Here is a 27,042-nt window from a genome sequence, read left to right on the forward strand (position 1 = left end):
TGATAACAGCACCCGGAGGGGTTTGCTGCTGGTCACTAGCAAAGCATTGTGAGAGACAGCCCAGGCAGGAGAGCATTAAGGGGGCACAGCGATCCCACAGTCCCAGGCTGCACACTGTGGGGGATCCCATCACACTCACATTCTGGATCAGTCATGGGGCCTGCTGAGTCTTGGGTATATGTGCTCTGACTATCCCTCCCACCCCACCTCCTTTTTAGGTGCAGTGCCTCCTCTGCCACTGGCCCCTTCTCCTCTCCCTGCCCTCTCTCCCCCACTTTGCAGCAGGCATGGTGCATGCTCTGCTTTACAGGACACATGCACTGACCCCACACCTGCTTCTCTGAGCACTGGGGTAGCAACTCCATGGAGTATTTTGGGGTACATTTGTAGTGCTGGGGCTAAGCTGAATATGCCTTATAGCCAACTCAGATATGCTTAACATACTCTCTGAATCTGAACACTGTGCACACCATGGTTTTAAAGAGTAAGGTGGTTGAAAATCACATGAAAAGCAGAGCAACAAACTAGCTGTCTCTCCAGGCCCAGACTTGACAGCAGCTGGAGGGTTGAGGCTGGCATTACCACTGGCATTGGTGAGTGGGAAGGCGCAGGGGGCAGAGGTTGTTTGAAGGTGAATGAGGCATCGGAGCCTGGCGTGGGTTCTTTGATAAGAATCCTCTCTCTGTCTCCAGCTGCCCTCTGTCCATACAGACCCTTCTAGGCACAAACAGAAGTGTCGTTAGATAGTCCCTCCAGAGGAGGCACCTCAGGCCCCTGCAGGTGGATCTGCTGAGGACAGTTCTGTATAGAGGCACTTCAGTCTCCTGGATGGTCGTACTGGGTTAGACCAATGGTCCCTCTAGCCCAGTATGCCCGTACCAGAGCTTCAGGGGGAGTGCACAGAACAGGGTATTTGGAGTGATCCACCTCATCTTCTTCCCCTGGCTTCTGGTAGTCAGAGGTTTTGGGTTGTCCCAAGCATGGGGTTGGGTCCCTGACCATCTTGGCTAATAGCTTATCCTCCATGAACTTATCTAATTATTTTTTGATCCCAGTTATGCTTTTGGCCTTCACACATCCCCTGGCTATGAAGTCCACAGGTTAATTGTGCATTATATGAAAAAGTACTTCCTCTTGTTTGTATTAAATCTATTAAGCCTATTAATTTCCTTGGGTGTTCCCTGGTTTTTGTATTTTGGGAAAGGGTAAATAGAACTTTTCTATTCATTGTTTCCACACCATTCATGATTTTATAGACCTCTGTCATCCCCCCTTAACCATCTCTTTTCTAAATGGAACAGTCCTAATCTTTAGTCTCTCCTTGTATGAAAGCCTTTCCATTCCCTTGATCACCTTTGTGCCCTTCTCTGAACCTTTTCTAGTTGCACTATAACCTTCCTGAGATGGGGAAACCAGAACTGGAAACAGTAATGTGGCATAACATGGATTTATATAATGGCACTGTGGCATTTTCTATCCTTTCCTGGTATTTCCTAGCACTCTGTTCACCTTTTTGACTGTTGCTGCACATTGAGCTGAAGTTTTTAGAGAACTATGAACAATGACTTTAAGATCTTGCTTGAATAATAACAGCTAATTTAGAGCCCATCATTTTATGTGCAGTTGGGATTATTTTTTTTTTCCAATGTGCATTACTTTGCATTTATCAATGTTGAATTTCATCTGCCATTTTGTTGCCCAGTCACCAGTTTTGTGTAATACATTTGTAACTTTTTGCAGGCAGCTTTGGATTTAATTATCTTGAATAATTTTGTATCACCTGCAAACTTTGCCAGCTCACTGCTCATCCCTTTTTCCAGATCATTAATGAATATGTTGAACAGCACACATCCCAGGACAGATCATAGGGGATCCCGCTCTTTACCGCTCTCCATTTGTGAAAACTGATAATTTATTCCTATCCTTTGCTTCCTATCTTTTAATCACTTACTGACCCAAAAGAGGACCTTCTCTCTTATCCCATGACCACTTAGCTTCCTTAAGAGCTCTTGGTGAGGGACCTTTGTCAAAGGCTTTCTGAAAATCCCAAGTACACTGTATTGACTGGATCACCCTCCTCCATGTGCTTGTTGACACCCTCAAAGAATTCGTCCCTACTGAGGGAAGCAAACCATCTAGGGTGACCAGATGTCCTGATTTTATAGGGACAGTCCCGATTTTTGGGTCTTTTTCTTATATAGGCTCCTATTACCCCCCACCCCCATCCTGATTTTTCACACTTGCTGTCTGGTCACCATAGAACCATCCCAACAGACTGGGCAAAAACTCTGAGCAAAATCTTGCTCACCCTTTCTTGTTTAGGTACAAGGGGCAGAGGAGGGTGGCCATAGGGGGCTTCACATGTCACATTACACACAAGGCAGGGTAATCCCAACAGCACCTGGAACATAATCCTCTCATTTTGCCCAATTTCTATCTAGGGCACAGGAGAAGAGCGGTGTGGGGATATCGATAGAGGAGTGGTTGGACGTGGCTAAGTTTGGTGAAACAAGGCTCCTAGCTATACCTGTGTCTCGGATGGTGGCTCTCTGGCCCTCTTCTCTTCTATGTGCTGGTCCTGCTTCACTTTCCCAGCTGAGCAAGAGATGCACCTCCATGTCCCGCTGTCCAAAGTCACATGGTAAAGAAATAGGTAAGCAAATGTTTAGGGGGAACAAAAGAAACGAGAAAGCAAAGCCAACCTGCATTTACCGCAATGGTGCTTTCTTATAGATACAAGGGATTTTTTCTGGCGACTCAACTGATTGGTCACAGTTGTGTAAAGCAACAGTACTGGCTAGTGGTTAGTTCTGTAAACAGCAATGAATTATAATGAAGCTATGCAGATTTACACCCACTAAGGACCTGGCCCTGCATGTAGGCCCTACAAGTACCCAAGGTCTCTGCCTCTGTAGGAATCATAGAATATCAGGGTTGGAAGGGACCTCAGGAGGTCATCTAGTCCAACCCCCTGCTCAAAACAGGACCAATCCCCAACTAAATCCTATATTTAGGGAAGAGGGAAGCCTTCCTATATTTAGGACAATAAGTTTTGGTTTTTATTTTAAATCTGGTTAAGAAAATCAGGCAAAATAATGCAAAATTATTTCAGCATTTTTTTAGCCCAACACTGAGCACTTTGAAAATCCTGCATCTTCCCCCCACCCCTGGGCCAGAGTGAGCTGATGGGGTGATAGAGCAGTAAATACTCGCTGTGGGGAGTGTGCCTGGGAATGCTTGTTATTACCTTGGAATTTCTGTCAGTGGGGGCACAAGGCAGGCCAGATGGAAAGCTTTGGGGCAGCCGTCACAGCAGATCAGCTCCCCACCATCCCTGCACACTGCACATTCATCATCGTTCTTCTGACCCAGGGAGGCAAATAGCGCACGATGTAACAGAAAGCAAAAGTACAGAAACTCAAAGCCAACTTCTCTCTCACTCCAACTATGGTGATCTGTTACACTAGCGCAGTGCAATCCAGTATACTGCAGGACAAACTGGATTTGGTCTGTTATAAAGGGTCATGTTCCAGCATAGGTGACCAATTGGTGAATCCTTGCTATCAGATGTCACAAAACTAATAGCTGGAGCAAAACATTAGTATCCTGGACTTCAGAAAATACCTCTCTCTTCTCACTACAGGATGACTAAACAGAACACAGAGCTGAGCAGCCAAGGGAGGTGAATGCTCAGGGGACAGCATGTGTTACAGCTGGCTGGCAGATGTAGTATTATAACACAAGCTTGCTTGACTTCTGTGGCCAGATACTGTCTATTGTATTTCGGAGACATTACACCTGGCAGGTGCTTCCTTGCTGGGGATCTGGCAAGGAATTAACGCAGTGAACACTTCATCCTTAATTCCAAGCTCCAGAATCCCACAAATTCAACAGACACTTGTCTCCATGGGTTATATACAACATGACTGACAGCCTGCAGGGAAGCTCTGAACCTCTGAAAACCTTTCCCCATTTTACGCTTTCAACATGTAGGTCTAGTGCCCACACACAGACTGTCAGTTAAGCAGGGAGCTCTTGGGCTGGGCAGTGGATGGAAATGGTGACTGTTTCACTTTGGAATCTTCTGGGGAATTCCAGTTTTCCCAGGGCAGGAGGCTTTTCACTAGCAAATGTTTGTCCTGACCAAGCCCTTGTGTCTCCCCCTCTCTGGTAGCAAGACTACCACACTGAGGAAACCAGAGACTTCCAGGAGTCATGTACTAATTCCATGCAGCACCGTGAGGCCCAACAGGAGAATCTCACTCTCACGGAGACAAGGTGGTGCAGCAAAGAGGCACACTGCTATCCACCACGAGAGAATCAATGAAAACGAGATATTGGCCCTGCACAACATTTGGAAAATTCGCCCTGGAGGAGGAAGGAGTGACACTGGACAGAAACAGTTTGCCTGCTCCTGGCAGAGGGGAAGAGAAGCTCAGCTCCCCAATAGGGTTTTTACCTGGTGGAGGGGTTGATCCACGGTGTGAACAGGGGTGACATGGAGGCTGCTCTGTGAGTTTATTTTCAGCTCCCCATTCTGCAGAGTGAGATGGACGGGGTGAGGCAGGAAATGCTGCTGTGATCAGACTGGCTGTATAAATGCACATCCCATAGATGCATGTCCTATCTCAGATGGATGCTAGGTCTAGACTCTAGAGCATCCTGTGTTCTCCGGCAATGGAGTCGGACTTGTGCCAACTGGCTGGAGAAGCTGTTGTGCTGCAGGAAGAACACTGCTCTGACAGCACTTTAGGCCAAGCTGGTTCAGAGAGTAGGGAAAGGTTAGAAAACCACTCAGACCTTTCACATTCAGCACGAGGTCTGCCCGACCTGCCCAGGGCCAAGCCAAGCACAAACCTGCTCAATAGTTTATGAAGAAAAAGGACAAGGCTGAGCTAAGCTGTATGGGTGGAACCAGTACAACGTGTGAAACCCCTTACTGCAAAGAGGACTCAAACAGAACAAAGATGTAAAAACAACTCATGTTTGCTGAAAGCATACATATTGGGGCCCTTGAAATCCCTTGACTCGTACACTGGGCTTCAGGCTTCGGCTTTTGTTCTTTCCCCCAGGTTCCTCAAACTTGCTTGGTGCATAAAACTCGCCTCCAACTTTGACACATTTCTTGGAGCCCCCTGGAAGAGAGGACACTCTCGCTTATGTAAGCTGTGTGCTGGGAGCACATGCACATGCTGCTTGAACGATGCTCAGGTGCAGGGGAAGGTTTAATTGTTAACGTGGTAAGGATGCTGGAGTTCAAGCTGAACAGGTGTAAAAGCATTACATTTTAGAAATGTTTGAAAACCATCTTCTCTGTTTCCCTCCCAGAGCCCAGTTCAGGAGTTAGCACTTCCTCTGAAGCAGCTGATGATACCACGGACCCCAGAAAATGTGGCAGGCAGGAGTTCAGGTCCCTGTTTAGCTGCTAGCGATGGGATGCACTCTTATCAGGGAACTTTATCCTGAGCCCAAGGCTTGGCAGGTAAATGAAGGATCTGACCTGCATGGGCTTTGTCAAGAATCATCCACACGATATGCTGACGTTTCAAGGGCCAAATCCCAGTGATAGGGCAGAGAACACAGCAGGGGCAGTGGCTGGTAGCCGTGCACCCTGCCATGTGCAGCCTGTTAGTGAGAATCATGGGGCAGAACACCACCTGTCCAGCTGGCCCAGCAAGGTGTAGTGCTGGGTCCTGCTGCCACTTGCTACTTCACATTGCTGCAAAAATAACTCTTGTGCACCATGGCAGGATGCTACGTACATGCCCACATCACAACAACTACTGCTCACAACTCCATCCTCCTTACACAGGCAGGGGGTAGCCAGAAGGCTGTGTTTGTTTATATTCTGCCAGTGACTTTTAAAAAATTAAAGACCATCTATGCTAGGAGGAGGGGGTCTCCCAGTCCATGGTTACAGTACCGCTACACTTTCCACCTGAAGTGGGACTCCCTTGTGGGTTTCCCCATCCCCCAATATCCCAGCTCTTCCCCAAATGCTAACCCTATCTGTGTCTCTGTTCTTCTTCCCACAGCCATACACACTTTCCACCAGTGTATGCTATTTACAGAGCCCTCTGGCTGGTCTGATCTGCTAATCCCCCCCATGCCCACCCCGCCGGCTTCACCATCCACCCTACTAGCCCTTCTGCCAGCATGCATTGAAATCTTGCCCTACCTATAATTGCCTGGGTGGCTTCTAGCTTCAAGAAGGAGGGTCCTTTCACACTGATTAACCTGAACTAAATCTGTCCCCTGGAACCAGGCTGTCCTTAGGAAGTGGGGAAACCTGGAATGGAGTTGGCCCACATTGTTGTCATGAGAACTGTTCTTTAACTCCCTAGATACTCAGCTGTGTCTCTCATTATAGTCACTACTAGCCCCAAGTTCATGATTTCTTGGCCCAAGAACATTGGCATATCTACCTGACTCGAACACCTGTTTGATGAGAATTCCTTCTACAGCCCCGCAGCTCACTGGTAGTTCACTGGATGACACAGTAACAGCCCTCTGGACTGAGGCAGCCATACTCTGAATGCCTATGGTTTTAAAAACAGTCATTATCAATGAAACATGAGGCCTTTGTACATATATTCTCCCAAGGGACGGGGGAGGGCTATGGTTTGAAGTACACCGCTACCTCGATATAACATGACCCGATATAAAATGAATTCAGATATAACACAGTAAAGCAGTGCTCGGGGGAGGGGGGGAGGCTGCGCATTCCGGTCGATCAAAGCAAGTTCAATATAACACGGTTTCACCTACAACGCGGTAAGATTTTTTGGCTCCCGAGGACAGCGTTATATCGAGGTAGAGGTGTATGTTAAAAACTGGCATTAAATACAACTTGATGACCCCAATCGGGGGCTCCCCCAACCCTGATGATTGCATCTCCCTGCAAGACCCATCCCAATCTCCATTAGATCACAAGCCCCTGGCTGGCCACTTGATCTGGTCCCATGTCTGGCTGAGCAGTAGAATGCAGACCTCTCTTCCCCACCTGCTGAGATCAGCATCTGGGGAGGTGGGTTTAAATAGGGATTCGATTTCAAATGAAAGGAGATTGGTGGGCTCAGTCTAGTCCCTAGTAAATCATTGGTCATATCACACATTACAGGGCATGACTGAAAGTCTCTGCACACCAGCCAAGCCCAGCTCTGGAGCAAGGTGTGCCCAAGGTGTGTTGGCAGAGCTGTGTAGGGAAGGTCATGCAGTTGATGGGTTTGCTGTTTTTTTTTAATCCATTGCTACTAGTCCTTTAGCTTCACAAACACTAAGAATCCTCCCTTCGCCCACTGAGGTGCCTGTGTGGTGCTGCACTTGTCTCCTGGTTCTGGGAGCTGCTGTTTCTCTGAGACATTTTACTTAAGCTAATGTTGTGTATGGGAGACGCCAACCCACTAGCACTCACAGGGGCCATTGCTCTGCAGGATAATGGATTCTCTTCCCATGCTGAAGGAGGCCCAGTGACACCCAGCTCAGGAATGGTTTTAGCCTGTTCATTACTGGATGGTGCTAACAACAAAGATTTCTCCAAACAGGGCTGGAGAAATGAGGGGAAACACATCACTCACCATTTCCCAGAGGGAAACGTTGGATCTCCACACCTTCTGGTTTCTTTACAGCTTTTGCCTTTGGCAGGGTCCCTGTGGGGTTATAATATGGGTTAGAGACAAGGGTACACATTGGATGTTATTAGAAAGAGCCCTTAATTCGCCTCCTGGTTAGATAATGGAAACCTTACAAGAAACTGGAACAGTAGGCAGGGATGGTGAATGCTCCAACGTGAGCAGACAGATCTAGCTACTTAGGTGCTTAGATTGCACCCGCTGGGGTGTAAGAGAAACTATTTCAGCAGTAAGAACTCCTTATTGCAAGTGGTTACATTCCTTCTTGCACATGCAGTCATGGTGCACACCTCTGGGCACAATGGGCAGCTTTAGAAACTCAGCTGAAGTCCAAAGACCATAAATAAATGATTGCATCTCTCTGCAATGTATATTATGGATTTATATGTACTTTAAAGAGATTCATAGATTCCAAGGCCGGAGGGGACCATTGTGATCATCCAGTCTGACACCCTGTAGAGCACAGGCCAGAGACCTGCTCCCAAATAAATCCTAAAGCTGAGTTTTAGAAAAATATCCAATGTGACTTTTCTTACATTTTCTCCAACTCTTTATTCTTTTTCCTCTTCTTCCATCTACCACTTTTCCTTCCTTTCTCTCTCCATTCTGTTAGGTTCTCTCCTTTCAGTTCTCTTTTCCTCTCCTCTATCTCCATTCTTAAAATTCTCAATCTTCATTCTTTTCTCCTCTCTTCTTCCATCCCTTCTTCCAGTCACCCTGATTCTCCGCCATTCTTTCCATTTCCTTCTTCATTTCTACATTCCCCATCTCACCCTTCCCCCCCCCCCCCCCCCCCCCCCCCGATAACTGGCATCTATCTCCCTGCAAGGCCCAGCCAAATCTCTGCCTGATCACAAGCCCCTAGCTGGGAGTTTGATCTGCTCCCTTGCCTGGCTGGGCAGCAGAATGCAGACCTCTCTTCCCCACTCCATTTAGATAGCTGTGGAGGGAATGGGGAGCTACTTGAGGGATAGCTCAGTGGTTTGAGCATTGGCCTGCTAAATCCAGGGTTGTGAGTTCAATCCTTGAGGGGGCCACTTAGGGATTTGGGGCAAAATTGGTACTTGGTCCTGCTAGTAAAGGCAGGGGGCTGGATTCAATGACCTTTCAAGGTCCCTTCCAGTTCTAGGAGATGGGATATCTCCATATATTTATATTTACAAGAAGCCAGGATAGAAGCTGTTAGACCCAAGTGGGAAGAGCTCCTTGAAAGTCCAAAACAGGACAGCTGCTCTTCGTTACCTATAGAGCCTGGGGGAATTGTGAGCATAAGAAAGGCCTGGTGAGCTATCTGCTTGATGGATTTGGGAGGCTGTGCACCAGCACGGCTCAGGATCCATCATGGGCCAGGCAGCGAAAGAGGCTCTGTACCAGGATTTGAGTTGCATTTCAGCAAGGGCTGAGCTGGCTGGGGAGAGTCCCTTTCCTCTGGTGCTTTCCTTTTCGGCTGCTGTTTGTGCTGCACCAACGTCTTGGGGCTGGGGAGTGGTTTCTTCCCCCGGCGCTGTCTGCTGAGATCCACATCTGGAAAGAATGACAGCAGAGAGATTGGCATCAGGGCGGGGACAGTCCAAACTGCCCAGTGCTTTGCTGGGGCTCTAGATTTCTTAAGTTCCCCAGTGATCTGGTGCAGGTTCACCCCTTGGCGCTGATCGTTACTGAGACAATCACTGCTTGCTTCTCCCCTCCTCTCCCACCCTGTTCCCTTTGCACTTCATTCCTGGGCTGATGGCTGCCATTCTGCACCTCTCCTGGGGCTGGAATTGGAGTACGAGAGGCGAAGCTCTTGGTTCCTAAAGAGGAGGGACCCTCATGGAGCAGAGGCCTGCTAGGTAAGGACTCATTCTTTTCACAGTCTGTCTGAGCACCCTCCTACCTTTGGGAAAGCTACTCTGAATAGGCTGGAGCTTGGAGTATCTCTCCAGGTTGTAATCCTTGAAGAGGACCCTCCAGAAGTCCTGGATGGAGGATGAATCCCGGTTCAGTAGCCAGGTCAGCATGGCATGGAAGGCCTTGTGAGAGCCCTCCTGCTCCTTCAAACTCAGCGTTTCCTTCAAGAACAAAAAGAGCAGTGTAATCAAATGTGCAGTTCTCAAGGGCATCCTTCCTGTTCCCATGCCTCCCTCCACAGCTGTGCTGCACCCATGCTGTGTAATACAGGCTCTGGGCAAAAAGGGAGCCATGGTTACAGCACCTAGCACCTCCTCCCCCAGTGGTGCCTGGGTGTGCATGAATGGATGCTTTAATCAGCCATTAAAGGAAAGCAAAAAGATCACATGCAATGGGATGCTGGGGTAGGCTGTGTTGTGTTGGGGGGGGGGAGTGAGACCCTAGGATGGACTGAATGAGGCTGAAACCATGTTTGACAAATAGCATAAGATTTGAAATTGTATTGCCTAGAGCTGACGACAAAGTCACATTATCATTGTAGCATAAGAGGTGGGGGGTGGTGAGTCATGAAAACAGCAGAGGAAGGGCAGAAAGAAGCCAAGAGTCCATTGTAAATATAAAAGCAAAGGACTTTAATCAAAGATCCCCTAAAAAGTACATTAAGTTGACTTACAACATTCCATTAACAACCATCATATAAAATAGCCACCGCTTCCTAAAAATTGCTGTTAAGGGCAAATGTGCATCTGACCTGCAATCTGACCAGCACTAAATTCTAATAACTGAGACTGAGCCTCTAGCACCAGAGATCAGTTTTATAATTACTTGGCTCCACCCCTTTTTTTTCATCCAACCCGCTCCCCCTTCCTCCTCATGCTGTTCCCCCCTTTTATTTGTGTGTATGTGCTCCCACCATGAAAACACTTTTCACCTTATCTATTCCAGCCAAGAAACCATCCAAAACCAAACAAACCAGAATTACAACACCCACTGAGTATTTAACATTCAGCTCCTTGGGGGGAGCTGCCATGCTGACTTCCTTGCAGTATTGTCAGTTCTGGGTTTACAATGGCTCCAATGGCATGGTTTACATGCTCAGAAGGGTCCCCAGCCTGCTCTGCTTGCACTGCACCCCGAGACCCCGCTGGCTCCCCACGGCCACCACTTGCTCCTCTCGGCCTGCCCGCAGGCTGGCTGAGGGCTCCTCTCCGCTCCCTGGCCCCACCCCCTGCTCCTCTCGGCCCCCTGGCTGGACCCCAGTGCACTTCTGGCTCTGAGCAGTCTCTGCTTCCCACCACCTGTGGGGCCCCGCCTGTCTCCCCAGAGCTGAGTTGCCTGGAACTGGTGCAGTAGCCTGGCCAGTCTCAGCCAGGTGAAGGAGGAGACAGTGGGGGAGGGGCTTGGTTGGGACCCTCCAGGCAAGTGCATCTTGAGGGAGCCCGGCCGGGCAGGCCCTGACCTGGCTGCTCACGCCATTCCCGAGGGGCCAGAGCGACTCCCGGCCCTGGGACCAGCCCTGGCTGCGCTGCCGCCTCAGCCTGGCAGATACAGTCTCCACCCAGCAGGGAGTGTGGCCGGAAGGCAGGGCTTGGGGAAATGGGTCTGTAGGGAGTCTGGGACGGGGGTGCTGGGCTGTGAAGGGGCAGGGAAGATCTGTGTGTGTTGGGGCACTAGAGAGTGGGGGTGGGGGGTGCTGTGTATTTGTGAGTGAGTCTGGGGGCGCGCTGGGCATAGTGGGTCCGGGGGGCCTCTGAACATAGGGAGTCAGGGGACGCTGGGGAGTGGGGGCTGTGTGGTATGGCATGGGCCTGCCCCCGAGGGGAAGGGGCATGCTGGCAGTACAGGGCCGGGCAGGCCACTGTGCGTCTGGCAACTGCCGGTTTGTAAATAGTGCCCTTGCATTGGATGGAGCGGGGCTTCCCCTGCCATGCCATGCCCCATTGCCTCTGGCTGGCCCCTCGCTCTGGGGACTGACCTCCCCGCACCATGCTCCATTGCTTCCATGGGGGCCCACAAATATGTTTGGTGCCGGGCCCACAAAAGGTTAATCCGGCCCTGATTACACTCCAGACAGAAGGGTGTGCTGTGTAAGAATAAAAATAGCAGCATTTCAAAGCCCCACCTAATGACTCAAATAGAGTCCAGCAGCCACCTGCAGGAATTGTGGCCTCTGCTGATTCAAGAGAAAACTCCTGAAAACACTGCCCCCAGGTAAGACTCAGCAGTCTCTACCCTTGGGGAGGGCAGCTGAAAAAGGAAGTCAGCTCTGCAGCGTGTATCCTTCAGTTGTTTCTCCTTCCCTATTTTAACCTTAAGCATTATATATAACTCATCAGGCAGTTTTACTACAACTACATTTCAAATGTCTCTCCCCATAGGCCCAGCACTTGGGGCTCCACACTATCTGCACTAGCTTGTGCCAGTACAATCATCCTTGCTGATAGGACTCCCAGCTACCTGCAGTGGGGGAGAGAATCGGAGTGTGAGGAAATACACCTCATTCTTCAGTGGAATATTTCCAGTTTTTCCAATTCCTTTTCAGGAGTATAAACCTGGAACTCCAGTCAAGCTTTTCATAAGTGCCCAGTGGTTTGGAGTGCTCAGCTTGACACCTGACTTTCAGATGGTGGGTACTCAGCACTTTCTGAAACTCCTGCCCCTTTAAGGAGCACCCATAATCACTATTTACTTGAAAGTCTTGGTTTATATGCATGCACATGTATACGTACATGTGCACATACAGAGCAGTGCACAATCATTGCCTAGTCCCGAAGGAATGTAGTCCTAACCCCAATAATTCCCAAAGTGAGCTTAAAATATGACACTTTCCTCCACCCCCAAAAGACATTGACAATCCCTTTTACAGCTCCCCACACCTTTGAGACCCTTTCTTTCAGATTTACAAGTATCCACATTCAAACTGCTTCTAGGGTTAGAATCCTCACTAGAATATACGCCTCAGACATTAGACCTGAGCAGGTCACTTAGCATGGAGTGCCAGTGTTCTTCTCACCTTGAACATCTCCTCTGTGACAACATCATGATCAGCAAGTCCATGAAGCAATGGGAAAACGTCGTCCACAGCCATGGAGATCTCCGTGCGGTATAGCTTCAGCAGCTGCCGCAGGTCCCCTTCTCCCAAGGGCCTGTCAGTGCTGGACATCCTGCAAGGAATCCGTATTTGTGGGGGTTTCAGCTGGAACGGGAGGATCTCCCCTACAATCAACACCACTGGGAGAGACTGGAACTGCAGTAACTGAGGCCCCCGTGCTGCCAGGACTAGGCAATGATGCTCTTACATCATTCCCTGTGAAGCCTGGTTCTGGGAAAGGCAGGCACTGAAACAGGGAGAAGAATGTGCATCTTACTGAGGACAGGACTTGCTGTGTCAAGTCAGTTGCCAAAACTTCCCCTTTAATAGAAACCTACGTGTCTTGTCACCAATAGCCAGCTCAGATGTCAATTGCTGGCTATTGAGCTGAACCCAGGAATCCCATTAAGTTCAGTTATTGCACTCACATTTCTATACTCATGTTAACGTCACATTGCATGAATTTCTTCTCATAGCTCTCCTCTCTGACTGTTCCTCACCTGTCCCTGGGCCAAGACACCACCACATTGGATGTGCTATACCTGAAGTGCTGACTCCTTGCCCACGCTGTTCAATAAGACTGTGTGGTAGGTATTCTGCTCTGTGTGCGTGTGTACACGAAGATGCAGAAAGAGTGGTTGGTTGGTTGTACATCCACCAGCCACACTGAAATGTGTTAGTAGCTAAGCTTGGTGTCTGTGAAATCCATCCTTTGCCCTTTAGCATGCATCACTTCCTTGGGCTCTTTATACAGGTTAATCTGTGGAGGGAGGGAAAAAAACAACTACTATTATTGAGGAACCAATTGGGTCCCAAGGATGAGCTTCTGAAGCTTGATTGGAGCTGGGAAGGTGTCTCTAATAAAGCTCATTTGCTCAGTTTGACTTTATAAGAGTTTGTCGGGGTTTTTTTTCCCCTTGCTTCACTTAAGCACTGCAGATTATTTTAAATTGGTGCAAAACAAAATTGCTTAGTTAATTTTAGCCAGATGTAAAACTACGGTAGGTGCATTTTCAGATCCGTAATGCTAGTATGAAATGGTCAATACACATTTTGCAAACACTCTGGCATTTAGTGGCCACAGAGGATTCTCCAGTTGTCAAAGGCCATGTGTGCAGCTTGCTGTATGATTTACTATTTTGTGCCAAGTTTGATTTTTTAACCAGTATTCAGTATGTAGGAATATTTCTGCTTATTCAGCCCCTGTCACATCTGATTTCTGAAGTGTTTAAGGTCTGGCTGTTGCTTATACCAGTTGCGTGGTTGTCTTTACAAAACAAAGACAGCTGGATGACACATATTTGCAGGCTTGCTTGATTAGTCTACATGTCAGCTTTTTAATAATTCTATTCATTTGGTGGCAGTAAACTCAAACAGTTTACCTGAAACAGTACCTGAAATTCTGACCTGCTCATTTTTTCAGAATGAAGAGGGTAGTTTCCTGCTCCTCTTAGGACCAGAACCTGCAAAACTTTAAGCACGTGCCTAACTTTCCAACCAATTTGAAATCAATACTCATTGGGGTAAAGTTATGCACATGTGTGATTGCAAGATCAGGAAATTAATTTTGAAATTATTAATTGATACACTTCTGCTGTTTCCACCCAACCTTCAGTTTTTGTTTTGTCAGTTAACCCCTTCTAACAATCCATGCTCAAAACTTCAAATGCATTTGTATTTCAGCCCATGAGCAGGATCAGAGTGATTTGAGGCTTGGCTCTGCCACAATTGCTTGCTACACAAGTTGCACTCTAACTATTTAGGTGAGTATTCTTTCAACTTCTGTAATTGGAGTCTGTATCTTTTCTATGAGTAATATCCTGAAAGCCGCTGTCTCCTGCAGAGGGGAGCCCCATATCAGCTTGTGGTCGGGAGCCAGGCCAGCATGGTATGAAGTGCAAAGTGACTAAGGGTGTTGGCTGGGCTCCTCACCCATGAAGCAGCAGGGCATGGTTTGGCATTTAAAATATGACAAGCACCAGTTTGCACAGGGGTTCTGTACAATAAGCAATATATTCGCACTGGAAAATGAAACTTTTATATGCAACTGCTGCTTCAGGGATGCTGTATACTGTGGGAAACAAACTTTATACTCCACCACCTAGCAGGACGGGATCCTTTATTTCAGAATAAATGGGAGATCCTATTCACCATGGTAAAGGTAAGGGTAGGTAAAGGTGGGCATTCCAAAAGCCTTTGCATAGATCTGCTCTATGTGTTTGGGTAACTATTAAATGATCAATGCCAGGTGAAACTTGGAAGCTACAGAATCATTCAGATTTCCAAATGGAATATCTCTGCTCCTACACCATTCAATGATCAGCACTACTTTCCCTATGAAATATAATCTCTTCCTATAGTGTTCATTAGTGTCAACTAATTGCTAGCTGTAGATAATTTTGGTTCTATATTAACCTTGATGAGACAAATTCAGAGATTTCAGCTTATACAAGGCAAAAGTAACCCAATCCTCAGTATATTGGTGTTACTCACAATACCTCTCTTTGTTCTTGTAATGAACTAAGAGTCACCTCAGAATTTATGTACTTTCCAGGGCACCTGTCGTTTTCATCCAGAAACTCTCCTATGTAATTGTATCACTAGTGACCTGTCTCTTAATGCTTGCTCCCGTTCTCAGTGAAGACATTGGAGTCTTGCCATTGACTTCAGTGAAGGTTGGATCAGGCCTGTATTGTACACAGTCTGTAGTGCTACAAGATGATGGCAGAGAAATTCAGCTCTGACCTGAAAATCTAAGCAGCCCACATTGGCTCAAATAAACTGTTAAAATGAGAGCAGTAGACTGACATCTCCCGTAGAGACACAATCTAGGAAGAAAAATAAAACTGTTGCTTACTTAGGGCTATAGATTATCACAGGATTGTAGAAAGCACTGTAATTCAGGGCTGAATATAGTCACTTGTTTATGACCTCTCTTGCCCCTTTAACAGTTGAAATCTGTTTCCTTACCCACATTTTTTGTTCTTTTCCCATCCCCAGCTCTTCCTCACGCTGCTTTGATACTATAAGGCTGCTCACCATGTGTGTGTTGAGTTGTTGGCCTCTTCTGAAAAGTAGAAAATATTGTAGGATGCAATTCAGTAACCTAAATTTATAAAGTAAATTGTCTTTTGACAAAGTTTGAAGGCCTAAAACATGACCCTTTGGTCTATCCACCTCACACCTGCTCCACAATCCCTCTGGGCCCTGTCCTTGGCTAAGGACTCAGTAGACTGTGTGTGAGTGCTCTCCACATCAGGAAGACTCCCACAAAGTTTCTGGGAACAAGCTAGGCCCAGCTCCAGTTCTCTGGTGAAGGGCTTCAGGAAAAGGCTGTAGATGTTTATGGCAGCTCTGCTGATGAGTGCAATCTGACAGTGGTGCAGCCACACCACTAGAGTTAAGGCTGCATCCTGACTTCTGTTTAAAGGTTGCCCATTCAAAGTTCTCTAACATCAACGTTCAGTCTGATTCTTTTGCAAATTTGTGTGCCTCAGGAGAGCGCAGGGCATAGGCTTCAGGCCGCAGATGTGGGGTCACTTGTGTGAGGGAGTTGCAGCAATCTAAGCCCTGAAAAAAATCCATTTTCAAACAGTTTCTAGGTGGTTTTTATTTGTGCAGAGCTAGAGATCAAACTATTGATGTAGTGCAGGTCACAGTGGGCACACTCTAGACACATTTCCTCAGGGTAGTGCATAGTACACACTAAACCTTTGGAGACCTACATTGAGAATGGTTCAAGACAATGTGCATGCCCCAATTAAAAAAAAAAAGCAGCTAGAGGGTTTCCATTCCTGTTTTATATGCTTTAAACCTTGACGCTTGTCAGTGCTCTGACATCCAAATGGTTAACCAGATTGCTTCCAAATTTGATGTGCCTCATGCAGGCAGGGGGCAGCGTTAGTGATCAAAAATCTGTGGCTGTTTGCCCAGAGTATTCCGAGTTACAGGCCCCTGCCAAAAATCAGTTCCCTTCTGCTGCCTTGTACTGTTAAACTGAGAGGTACAAATGACTAGATCAGTGGTTCTCAACCTATTTACCATTATGGGCCACATATGCAGGTCTCAAGTGTTATGTGGGCCATACACACTATATATATTATACCTTTGTGGCCCTGAGGATGTCATATGGGCTGCAAGCAGCCCACGGGTTGAGAACCACTGGATTAGATGAATCAGAGCTCATTGAGATTGTTGGTTATGAACTCACCCTTCAATTAACAGAACTAAGGATAAGTTTCTCACAAGTCGCCACCTAAGACAAAAGAAGTTTTGCACTGAGTGGCTAGAAGATGCTAGCATTTGTGAGTCTTGGGGTCAGTTTTATTTTGAGGGGAATGTAATCAAAGTATTTAGGGAAGAAAAATTAGACATGTGAATGCTTCCTCAGAGAGGAGAAATATTAGGGGGCAGAACAGTAGCAGAATAAGGGGAGCGAGGAGGGAGTTAAGGGGAGGGGAATCAATGGGTATAGATTGTAGGAAAAAGAACAGCCATACTGAGTCCAACCAAAGGTTCATCTAGCCCAGGATCCTCTTTTCTGACAGTGGCCAATGCCAGGTGCCCCAGTGGGAATGAACAGAACAGGTGATCCATTCCTTGTCGCTCATTCCCAGCTTCTGGCAAACACAGGCTAGGGACACCATCCCTGCCCATTCTGGCTAATAGCCATTGATGGACCTATCCTCCATGAATTTATCTAGTTCTTTTTTGAACCTTGTTATAGTCTTGGCCTTCACAACATCCTCTGGCAAAGAGTTCCACAGGTTGACTGTGCATTGTGTGAAGAAATAATTCCTTTTGTTTGTTTTAAACCTGCTGCCAATTAATTTCATTTGGTGACCCCTAGTTCTTGTATATGAGAAGGCATAAATAACACTTCCTTATTTACTTTTTCCACGCCAGTCATGATTTTATAGTCCTCAATCATATCCCTCCTTAGTTGTCTCTTTTCCAAGCTGAAAAATCGCAGTCTTATTAATCTCTCCTCATGCGGAATCTGTTCCATATGCCTAATAATTTTTGTTGCACTTTTCTGAACCTTTTCCAAGTCCAATAAATGTTTTTTGAGATGGGTTGAACACATCTGCATGAAGTGTTACCATGGATTTATATAGAGGCAATATGATATTTTCTGTCTTATTATCTATTCCTTTCCTAATGATTCCCATTGAGTGGATGTTTTCAGAGAACTATCCACAATGACGCCAAGATCTCTTGAGTGGTAACAGCTAATTTAGACCCCATAATTTTATATGTATAGTTGGGATTATGTTTTCCAATGTGCATTATTTTGCATTTATCAGCATTGAATTTCATCTGCCATTTTGTTGTCCAGTCACCTAGTTTTGAGAGATCCTTTTGTAGCTCTTCACAGTCTGCCTGGGACTTAACTATCTTGAGTAGTTTTGTATCGTCTGCAAATTTTGCCACCTCACTGTTTACCCCTTTTTCCAGATCATTTATGAATATGTTGAATAGGACTGGTCCCAGTACAGACCCCTGGGGGACACCACTATTTATCTCTCTCCATTCTGAAAACTGACCATTTATTCCTACCCTTTGTTTCCTATCTTTTAACCAGTTATCAGTCCATGAGAGGACCTTCCCTCTTATCCCATGACAGCTTACTTTGCTGAAGAGCCTTTAGTGAAGGACCTTGCCAAAGGTTTTCTGAAAATCTAAGTACACTATATCCACTGGATCCCCCTTGTCCACATGCTTGTTGACCCCCTCAAAGAATCCTAGTAGATTGGTGAGGCATGATTTCCCTTTACAAAAACCACGTTGACTCTTCCCCAACTAATTATGTTCATCTATGTGTCTGATAATTTTGTTCTTCACAATAGTTTCAACCAGTTTGCCCAGCATTGAAGTCAGGTTTAATGGCCTGAAATTGCTGGGATCACCTCTGGAGCCCTTTTTAAAAATTGGCGTCACATTAGCTATCCTCTAGTCATCTGGTACAAAAGCTGATTTAAATGATAGGTTACAGTCTACAGCTAGTAGTTCTGCAATTTCATATCTGAGTTCCTTCAGAACTCTTCGGTGAATACCATCTGGTCCTGGTGACTTATTACTGTTTAGTTTATTAATTTGTTCCAAAACCTCCTCTAATGACACCTCAATCTGGGACAGTTCCTCAGATTTGTCACCTAAAAAGAATGGCTCAGGTTTGGGAATCTCCCTCACATCCTCAGCCATGAAGATCGATGCAAAGAATTCATTGACAGTAGTTTCTCCACAATGGCCTTATTGTCCTTGAGTGCTCCTTTGGCATCTTGATCATCTAGTGGCCCCTCTGCTTGTTTAGCAAGCTTCCTGCTTGTGATGCACTTAATTTTTTGATATTTGGCTAACTCTTCTTCAAATTATTTTTTGGCCTTCCTAATTATATTTTTACTCTTTGTTTGCCAGAGTTTATGCTCCTTTCTATTTTCCTCACTAGGATTTAACTTCCACTTTTTAAAGGATGCTTTTTTGCCTCTCACTGCTTGTTTTACTTTGTTGTTTAGCCATGGTGGCACTTTTTTGGTTCTCTTACTGTGTTTTTTTCATTTGGGGTATACGTTTAAGTTGAGCGTCTATTATGGTGTCTTTTAAAAGTTTCCATGCAACTTACGGGGATTTCACTTCTGGCACTGTACCCTTTAATTTCTGTTTAACTAGCTTCCTCATTTTTCTGTAGTCCCCCTTTCTGAAATTAAATGCTACAGTGTTAGGCTGCTGTGGTGTTTTCCCCACCACAAGGATGTTACATTTAATTATATTATGGTCGCTATTACCAAGCAGTCCAGCTATATTCACCTCTTAAACCAGATCCTGTGCTCCACTTAGGACTAAATCAAGAATTGCCTCTCCTCTTGTGGATTCCAGGACCAGCTGCTCCAAGAAGCAGTCATTTAAGGTGTCAAGAAACTTTATCTCTGCATCCTATCCTGAGGTGACATGTACTCAGTCAATATGGAGATAGTTGAAATCCCCCCTTATTATTGATTTTTTTTAATATAATAGCCTCTCTAATCTCCCTGAGCATTTTGCAGTCACTTTCACCATCCAGGTCAGGTTGTCGGTAATATATTCCTGCTATATACTTATTATTCAAGCATGGAATTACTATACATAGAGATTCTATGGTACAGTTTGGTTCATTTAAGATTTTTACTTCATTTGTTTCTATGCTTTCTTTCACATATAGTGCCACTCCCCCACCAGCATGACCTGTTCTGTCATTCCGATATATTTTGTACCCTGGTATTATTGTGTCCCATTGATTATCCTCATTCCACCAAGTTTCTGTGATGCCTATTATATCAATATCTTTATTTAATATAAGGCACTCTAGTTCACCCATCTCATTATTTAGACTTCTAGCATAGGTATATATGCACTTAAAAAACTTGTTACTTTTTAGCTGTCTGCCATTACATGATGTAATTGAATGGGACTTTTTTTCATTTGACTCTTTCTAATCAGATCTTACCTATATTTTATCAGCCTCCATCCTCTCCTCCTTACTAGGTCATCGAGAATCTCCATTAATAGATCCTTCCCTAAGGGATGTCTCTGTCTGAACCACATGTTCCTCTGTACCTGTCGGCTTTCCCCCAGCCCTTAGTTTAAAAACTGCTCAACAACCCTTTTAATTTTAAGTGCCAGCAATCAGGTTCCATTTTGGTTTAGATGGAGCCCATCCTTCCTGTATAGGCTCCCCCTTTCCCAAAAGTTTCCCCAGTGCCAAATAAATCAAAACCCCTTCTCCCTACACCATTATCTCATCCACGCATTGAGACCCAGCAGTTCTGCCAGTCCAACTGGCCCTGCGCATGGAACTGGAAGCATTTCAGAGAATGGAGGTCCTGAACTTCAATCTCTTACCTAGCAGCCTAAATTTGGCCTCCAGGACATCTCTCCTATCCTTTCCTATGTCATTGGTACCTACATGTACCACAACCGCTGGCTCCTCCCCAGCACTACACATAAGTATATCTAGATGTCTTGAGAGATCCACAGCCTTTGCACCAGGCAGGCAAGTCATCATGCGGTTCTCCCGGTCATCACAAACCCAGCTATCTGTTTCTAATGATCAAATTGCACATTACTAATACCTGTCTCTTTCCAATAACAGGAGTTCCCTCCCCCAGAGAGAGATCCTCACTGTGAGAGGATACCACAACATCATCTGGAAGGAGGGTCCCAAATATGGGGTCATTTTCCTCTGCTCCAGTTGGATGTTCTCCTTCCCTGAGACTTTCATTCTCCTCAACAGCACAGAGGCTGTCAGACCAGGGATGGGACTGTTCTACTGTGTCCCGGAAAGTCTCATCTATGTACCTCTCTGTCTCCCTTAGCTTCTCCAGTTCAGCCACCCTGGTCTCCAAAGCCCGTACATAGTCTCTGAGGGCCAGGAACTCCTTGCATCGAATGCACACACATGCCACCTGCCCATAGGGCAGGTAATCATACATGCTGCATTGGGTGCAATAAACTGGATAGCCCCTACTCTGTTGCTGGACTTCTGCCTGAATTCTCTTTTTACTTCTGAAGCTTGTTCCTTTATTGCTGTTTTGTTTTTATCACGGGGTGTTTTTAGCTTTAAGGTTAAAGAATGTTAAGTTTATCTAGACACCCCTCCCACACACTTCCCCTCTAAACTGCCTCGCAAAACTCCCCTGTTAGCCTCTCCTGTTCGCTAGCTCCTCTGGTCACTTAGGAGCGGGCTTTTTAAAGCCCTGGTCTTCCTGAGTAGCTCCACCCCCTGGTTAAGGATTGATGGGTGCTAAAGGGCTTAGGGCATGGCTATACTTGCAGATGTAGAGCGCTGTGAGTTAAACCCGCCTTCAGAGAGCGCAGTAGGGAAAGCGCTGCAGTCTGTCCACACTGACAGCTTCAAGCGCACTGGCGTGGCCACATTTGCGGCACTTACAGCGGTGCATTATGGGCAGCTATCCCTACCTCTTCCCATTCTGGTGCTGTGGCTCGTGGGAAGGGGGCATGGAGTGTGGGGCATTCTGGGTCCTATCCCAACGCCCCATGATGCATTGGTTCACATCCCAGCATTCCTTTTGCTTCCGTCCACATTTGGCACCATCTTTCAATGTTTTTTGTACTGCACGCTCTGTCTTCCCTTTTGGTCTGTGGAAATGGAGCCCGAACTGTTGAGGAGTATGCTGATGAGTCTCACCAGCATGTCACGTTTGGCAGTCGAGTTTTTCCTTATGATCCAAAGTGACAGTGAGAGCTCCGACAATGATATCGACTCGAGTAACCCATATGACATGAGTTTGCTTGTGGCATTCACGGACATGCTCACCACCGTGGAATGCCACTTTTGGGCTTGGGAAACAAGCACTGAGTGGTGGGATCACATCGTCCTGCAAGTCTGGGATGATGAGCAGTGGCTGCAGAACTTTTGGATGAGAAAAGCCACTTTCATGGGACTGTGTGAGGAGCTCGCCCACACCCTGTGGCACAAGGACATGAGATTGAGAGATGCCCCGATGGTGGAGAAGCGGGTGCTATTGCAATCTGGAAGCTGGCAACTCCAGACAGCTACCGATTGGTCGTTAACCAGTTTGGAGTGGGAAAGTCGACCATTGGAATCGTGTTGATGCAAGTTTGCAGGGCCATTAATCGCATCCTGCTCAGAAGAACCGTGACTCTGGGTAACGTGCATGACATTGTGGCTGGCTTTGCACAAATGGGTTTCCCTAACTGCGGAGGGGCGATAGATGGGACGCATATTCCAATTATGGCACCAGCCCACCTAGTCTCTGAGTATGTTAATAGGAAGGGCTATTTCTCTATGGTTATCCAGGCGCTTGTGGATCCCCGTGGGTATTTCATTGACATTTACGCAGGCTGGCCCGGAAAGGTGCATGACGCACTCATCTTTCGGAACACTGGCCTGTTCAGGAAGCTGCAAGATGGGACTTTTTTTCCAGACCAGAAGTTCACCGTAAGGGAAGTTGAAATGCCCATTGCGATCTTTGGAGACCCAGCTTAACCTTTAATGCCGTGGCTCATGAAACCCTACACAGGGAGCCTTGACAGCAGCAAGGAGCAGTTCAACAACAGGCTGAGCCAATGCAGAATGACTGTGGAGTGTGCTTTTGGCCGTTTAAAGGGCCGCTGGAGCTCTCTGTATGGGAAGCTGGATCTGACCAATAACAGCATCCCCACGGTTATATCCGCGTGCTATACCCTCCATAACATTTATGAAGGGAAGAGTGAAAGATTCACTCAGGCATGGAACTCAAAGGTTCAACACCTGGAGGCTGAATTTGAACAGCCAGAGAGCAGGGCTATTAGAGGGGCCCAGCATGGGGCTGCACCAATTAGGGATGCCTTGAGGGAGCAATTTGAGGCTGAAAGCCACCTGTAATGTCTGGTGTCCTGCACGGGAGTGAAGTGCAGTGCTTCCAATGTTAGTAGGAATCTGTGTTTGCTACACTGACTTGCAGTGCCTGTTTCTTTCCTAAAAATCCATTTATTGAAAAGAAAATGCATTTATTGAAAAGAGATACAACTGCTTGGGAAACAGAAAGGCCAAGGGGGAGGGGAACGGTACAATCACAGATTTGCATATGTCTGGTGTGCTGTGCAATGAGTGCTGCACTTCAGGATGGCTATACTGCATGATGATGGGGATTGAGTACAGTGGGTAAGGGTCATAGTTTTCAGGGCTGGGTGGTGAAGCTACAGGTGTTGGAAGCAGCTGGTGGCGATAAGAACCTGGATGTTGGGGAAAGTGGGTTGGAGGTGACATGGGGGCACAAGAGAAAGAGTTTTGGGACAAGGGCTACAGGGGGGGAGCGGGTGCGGATGTGCTCCGCCTGCATTGCTACAAGCACCTGTATCGAGTCCGCTTGGCTCTCTATGATGCTTAGCAGCCACTCCGTGCTTTGGTGCCGGCGATCCGCATTCTGCTGGCGGACCCTCCTTTCACTCTCCCCACCACTCCTGCACTTTTTGATTTTCATTACTTGAATGCTGCATTACTTCATGCAACGTCTTCCTTGCTTCTATGTGGCCTCTTTCTGATTCTTTGGAGTCTTTCGGCCGGTGATAACATGGACGGCTGAGATCTCAAGGTTGCATCTGTAAAGACAAAATGCAATACTTAACAGAGGCAGCATTGTTCACACCAGACAAAGCAACGATTCCCCCATACTTAAGGGCAAGCACAGTCTACACAATAGCATAATTTGCCCGTTCCAAAGCGAGCGCACATAACCCTAGGGAGCCCCAAAATGGTGAGTAAGCACAGGGTCAAGCGTGACTGATTGTTTCATGGCCGTACTGTCCTCTAGGTTTCTGTGCCTTGGGGAGAGCCAACAGTGGAAGGGGGCCCCTATACTGAACGCTGTCCCCACATTTTCCACAGGAGTTCTTCCTGGAAGATATCTCGTTGCTGAGGGTGACCTGGGAAGCAAGAGAGGGTCTTCAAGTGCAATGCGGCTTTTGCCCAGGCCCATATGCAGCTTGCTTTGTGTGCAGCATTGGTTCCCCCGCCCCTCACGGCACAGTGATGCAGACAAGTTAGCCTGACTGGGACAAGGACCACAGTGGGTCTCCCATGAAACCCGCGCAAGCGCATTGCCCAAGTTCTGGATGAGACCTTTGAAGAGATCACTGAGGCCGATTACCACGATGTGAGAGATCACATCAACGCCATATTCCGCATCTAGGCATGCATACAGCCCCAACCCTTCTTGCCCCAAGAGCCTGCACCAAATAATTTCCTTCCCAAAATAAAAGTCGCTTAGCGGGAACCTCCTCCGGTGTTTGTTCTTCCCCCAGCACCAGCCGCCATGACTGGCCACCTTCCTCCTGGCTTGAGAACAGCTCCTGGCTGCATGCATCTAGGGATTCTGGGGTATTATCCTTGCTCCCACTTTGCTACTCCTCCTCTTGCCTTGTTGGACTGGACTCTGAAGTGCCCATGGTGGTTCCTCAGAGTGGAGGTGGGGTCGCCCCCAACTATCGCGTCCAGCTCTTTGTAGAAATGGCCAGTCCTGGGGTAGCATGGGGTGGTGGTTTGCCTCGCGGGCTTTGTGGTAGGCATTCCACAGCTCCTTCACTTTTTAACCCTGCACTGCAGTGCATCCCGGTCATGGCCCCTTTCCATCATGTCCCTTGATATCTGCCTGAAGGTATTGTAATTCCTATGACTGGAGCGCAGCTGGGACTGGACAGCTTCCTCCCCCCCACAAACACTGATGAGGTCCAGCAACTTGCCATTGCTCCACACTGGGGACCACCTGGCGTGTGGAGGCATGGTCACCTGGAAAGATTCACTGATAGCATTCCACACCTGGCTGAGCAAACAGGAAGGGATTTTTCAAAATTCCCAGAGAATTTAAAGGGTGGGTCTGACGGTTGGTCACCTGAGGGCAGGGCAGTAGAGTTCAAAGTGAGGACCAGAATGGCTAGAAAAGGCATCGTGGGACACTTCTGGAGGCCAATCAGAGCACACTATAGGATCAGGGCGTCCACACTGGCACCTTGGCGCTCCAGCAGGGGCGCAGCAAATGTTATTCCACTTGCTGAGGTGGAGTACCAGCAGCGCTGTAGCCATGGAGTCAGAGCGCTCTATGTGCCTTGCCAGTGTGGACAGATAGTGAGCTAGAGCGCCCGGGGCTCCTTTATTGCGCTGTAACTCGCAAGTGTAGCCAAGGCTTTAGGGATCAAAGCCGCATTAAGAAGCTCCCAGCCTTGCCTAGCAGGCCGCTAAGCTCAGCACTCACACGGTTAACACACGGTGCCCCAAACAAACAGACCACACTACATATTTCAGTCAAGCACAACACAAACACAAACGCTACAGACAACAAAATTACCCCAAGGGTCATGTAATTGCTCCTCCTTCATCCGGAGAACTTCCTCACAAAACTCCCATTAGCTGCTCCTTTTCGCTGTTAAGAAGTTTGGGGACTCAGGTGAGACAGGTGTGCCCACTAGCTTTGCCCATACACTCCAACCCTGATTATGCACCCCAACATCCTGAACCCCACAACTCTGCCAGTGCACCCCAATCTATGCACAAACCTTGCATGCATCCACCAGTTCACTTGGAATATGAATTTGGGGGCACAGCTCTGAACCCGATTCATTATCTACCCCACCTCCACGTACCCACAGCTATGCACCCATTTCATTACACTGGTCTACAATTTGAGAAGTCATCTGCTTCAGAGATAAAATGTGCTATTTATTATGTATTTTGATGTGCTGAATTCAAATGTGACAATTAAAACAACTGATTGGCTACTGTTTCTAAGATATTTAAGTTTTTACATTTTATGTCTATATATATTGTGTAGATAGTAGAGTTTTAATCATGAACTGTAAACCTGGGTCTTTTCATGTGTTTATGGTTGCTTTACATGATAATATTTCACCTGTCCTATTTATGTAACACTTTAAAAATCAGCAAAAGGGTTATATAAATAACATTTATTATGAAACAAAAGGCAAAAAACTATTATGTACATAGTTTAGTCCTATTCAGTGTCTACTCGGCGCTTCTTGGCTTGTCTCTTGTATTCATTAAATGGAGCATCTCTTGTCACTGTCCAGCAATAGTCTGCAAGCATTGCCCTGATAGCATTTCTCCATTGTTGCAATGTCCTGGTGAAACCGCTCGCTGTGCTCGTCGCTCACTGCTCCGCAGTTCGGTGGAAAAAAATCTAGATGAGAGTGCAAAAAATGTATCTTTAGTGACATGTTGCAACCAAGGCTTTTGTATGCCTTGAGGAGGTTTTCCACCAACAACCTGTAGTTGTCTGCCTTGTTGTTTCCGAGAAAATTTATTGCCACTAACTGGAAGGCTTTCCATGCCGTCTTTTCCTTGCCACATCGTGCATGGTCAAATGCATCACCTCGAAGAAGTTCACGAATCTGAGGACCAGCAAAGACACCTTCCTTTATCTTATGCATCCGAAGAAGTGGGCTGTAGTCCACGAAAGCTTATGCTCTAATAAATTTGTTAGTCTCTAAGGTGCCACAAGTACTCCTGTTCTTTTTGCGGATACAGACTAACACGACTGCTACTCTGATACCTTCCTTTATCTTAGCTTCACTTAACCTTGGAAATTTTCCACGGAGGTACTTGAAAGCTGCTTGTGTTTTGTCAATGGCCTTGACAAAGTTCTTCATCAGACCCAGCTTGATGTGTAAGGGTAGTAACAAAATCTTCCTTGATTCAACAAGTGGTGGATGCTGAACACTTTTCCTCCCAGGCTCCAATGACTGTCGGAGTGGCAAATCTTTCTTGATGTAGTGGGAATCTCTTGCACAGCTATCCCATTCGCAGAGAAAACAGCAGTACTTTGTGTATCCAGTCTGCAGACCAAGCAAGAGAGCAACAATCTTCAAATCACCACAAAGCTGCCACTGATGTTGGTCATAGTTTATGCACCTCAAAAG

At 46.8% G+C, this 27,042-nt stretch overlaps 1 protein-coding gene across 1 annotated transcript in view; it reads right to left on the reverse strand.

Moving 5' to 3' along the window:
* AIRE (autoimmune regulator) overlaps positions 1–23,721 on the reverse strand; it is a 28,969-nt gene extending 5,248 nt beyond the window's left edge. The window contains exons 1-12 of the mRNA XM_034781848.1: positions 23,466–23,721; positions 15,583–15,679; positions 12,535–12,685; positions 9,508–9,682; positions 9,003–9,155; positions 7,578–7,649; positions 6,426–6,539; positions 4,987–5,135; positions 4,460–4,537; positions 3,248–3,513; positions 2,528–2,624; positions 505–714 (exon numbers count right to left, since the gene is read on the reverse strand). Coding sequence (XP_034637739.1) covers positions 505–714; positions 2,528–2,624; positions 3,248–3,513; positions 4,460–4,537; positions 4,987–5,135; positions 6,426–6,539; positions 7,578–7,649; positions 9,003–9,155; positions 9,508–9,682; positions 12,535–12,684 — 1,464 coding nt within the window. The 5' untranslated portion in view covers position 12,685; positions 15,583–15,679; positions 23,466–23,721. The remainder of the gene's footprint in view (positions 1–504; positions 715–2,527; positions 2,625–3,247; positions 3,514–4,459; positions 4,538–4,986; positions 5,136–6,425; positions 6,540–7,577; positions 7,650–9,002; positions 9,156–9,507; positions 9,683–12,534; positions 12,686–15,582; positions 15,680–23,465) is intronic.
* Positions 23,722–27,042: the final 3,321 nt, after the last annotated feature.

This window comes from Trachemys scripta, chromosome 9 (assembly GCF_013100865.1).
Source record: "Trachemys scripta elegans isolate TJP31775 chromosome 9, CAS_Tse_1.0, whole genome shotgun sequence".
Taxonomy (NCBI): Eukaryota; Metazoa; Chordata; order Testudines; family Emydidae; genus Trachemys; species Trachemys scripta.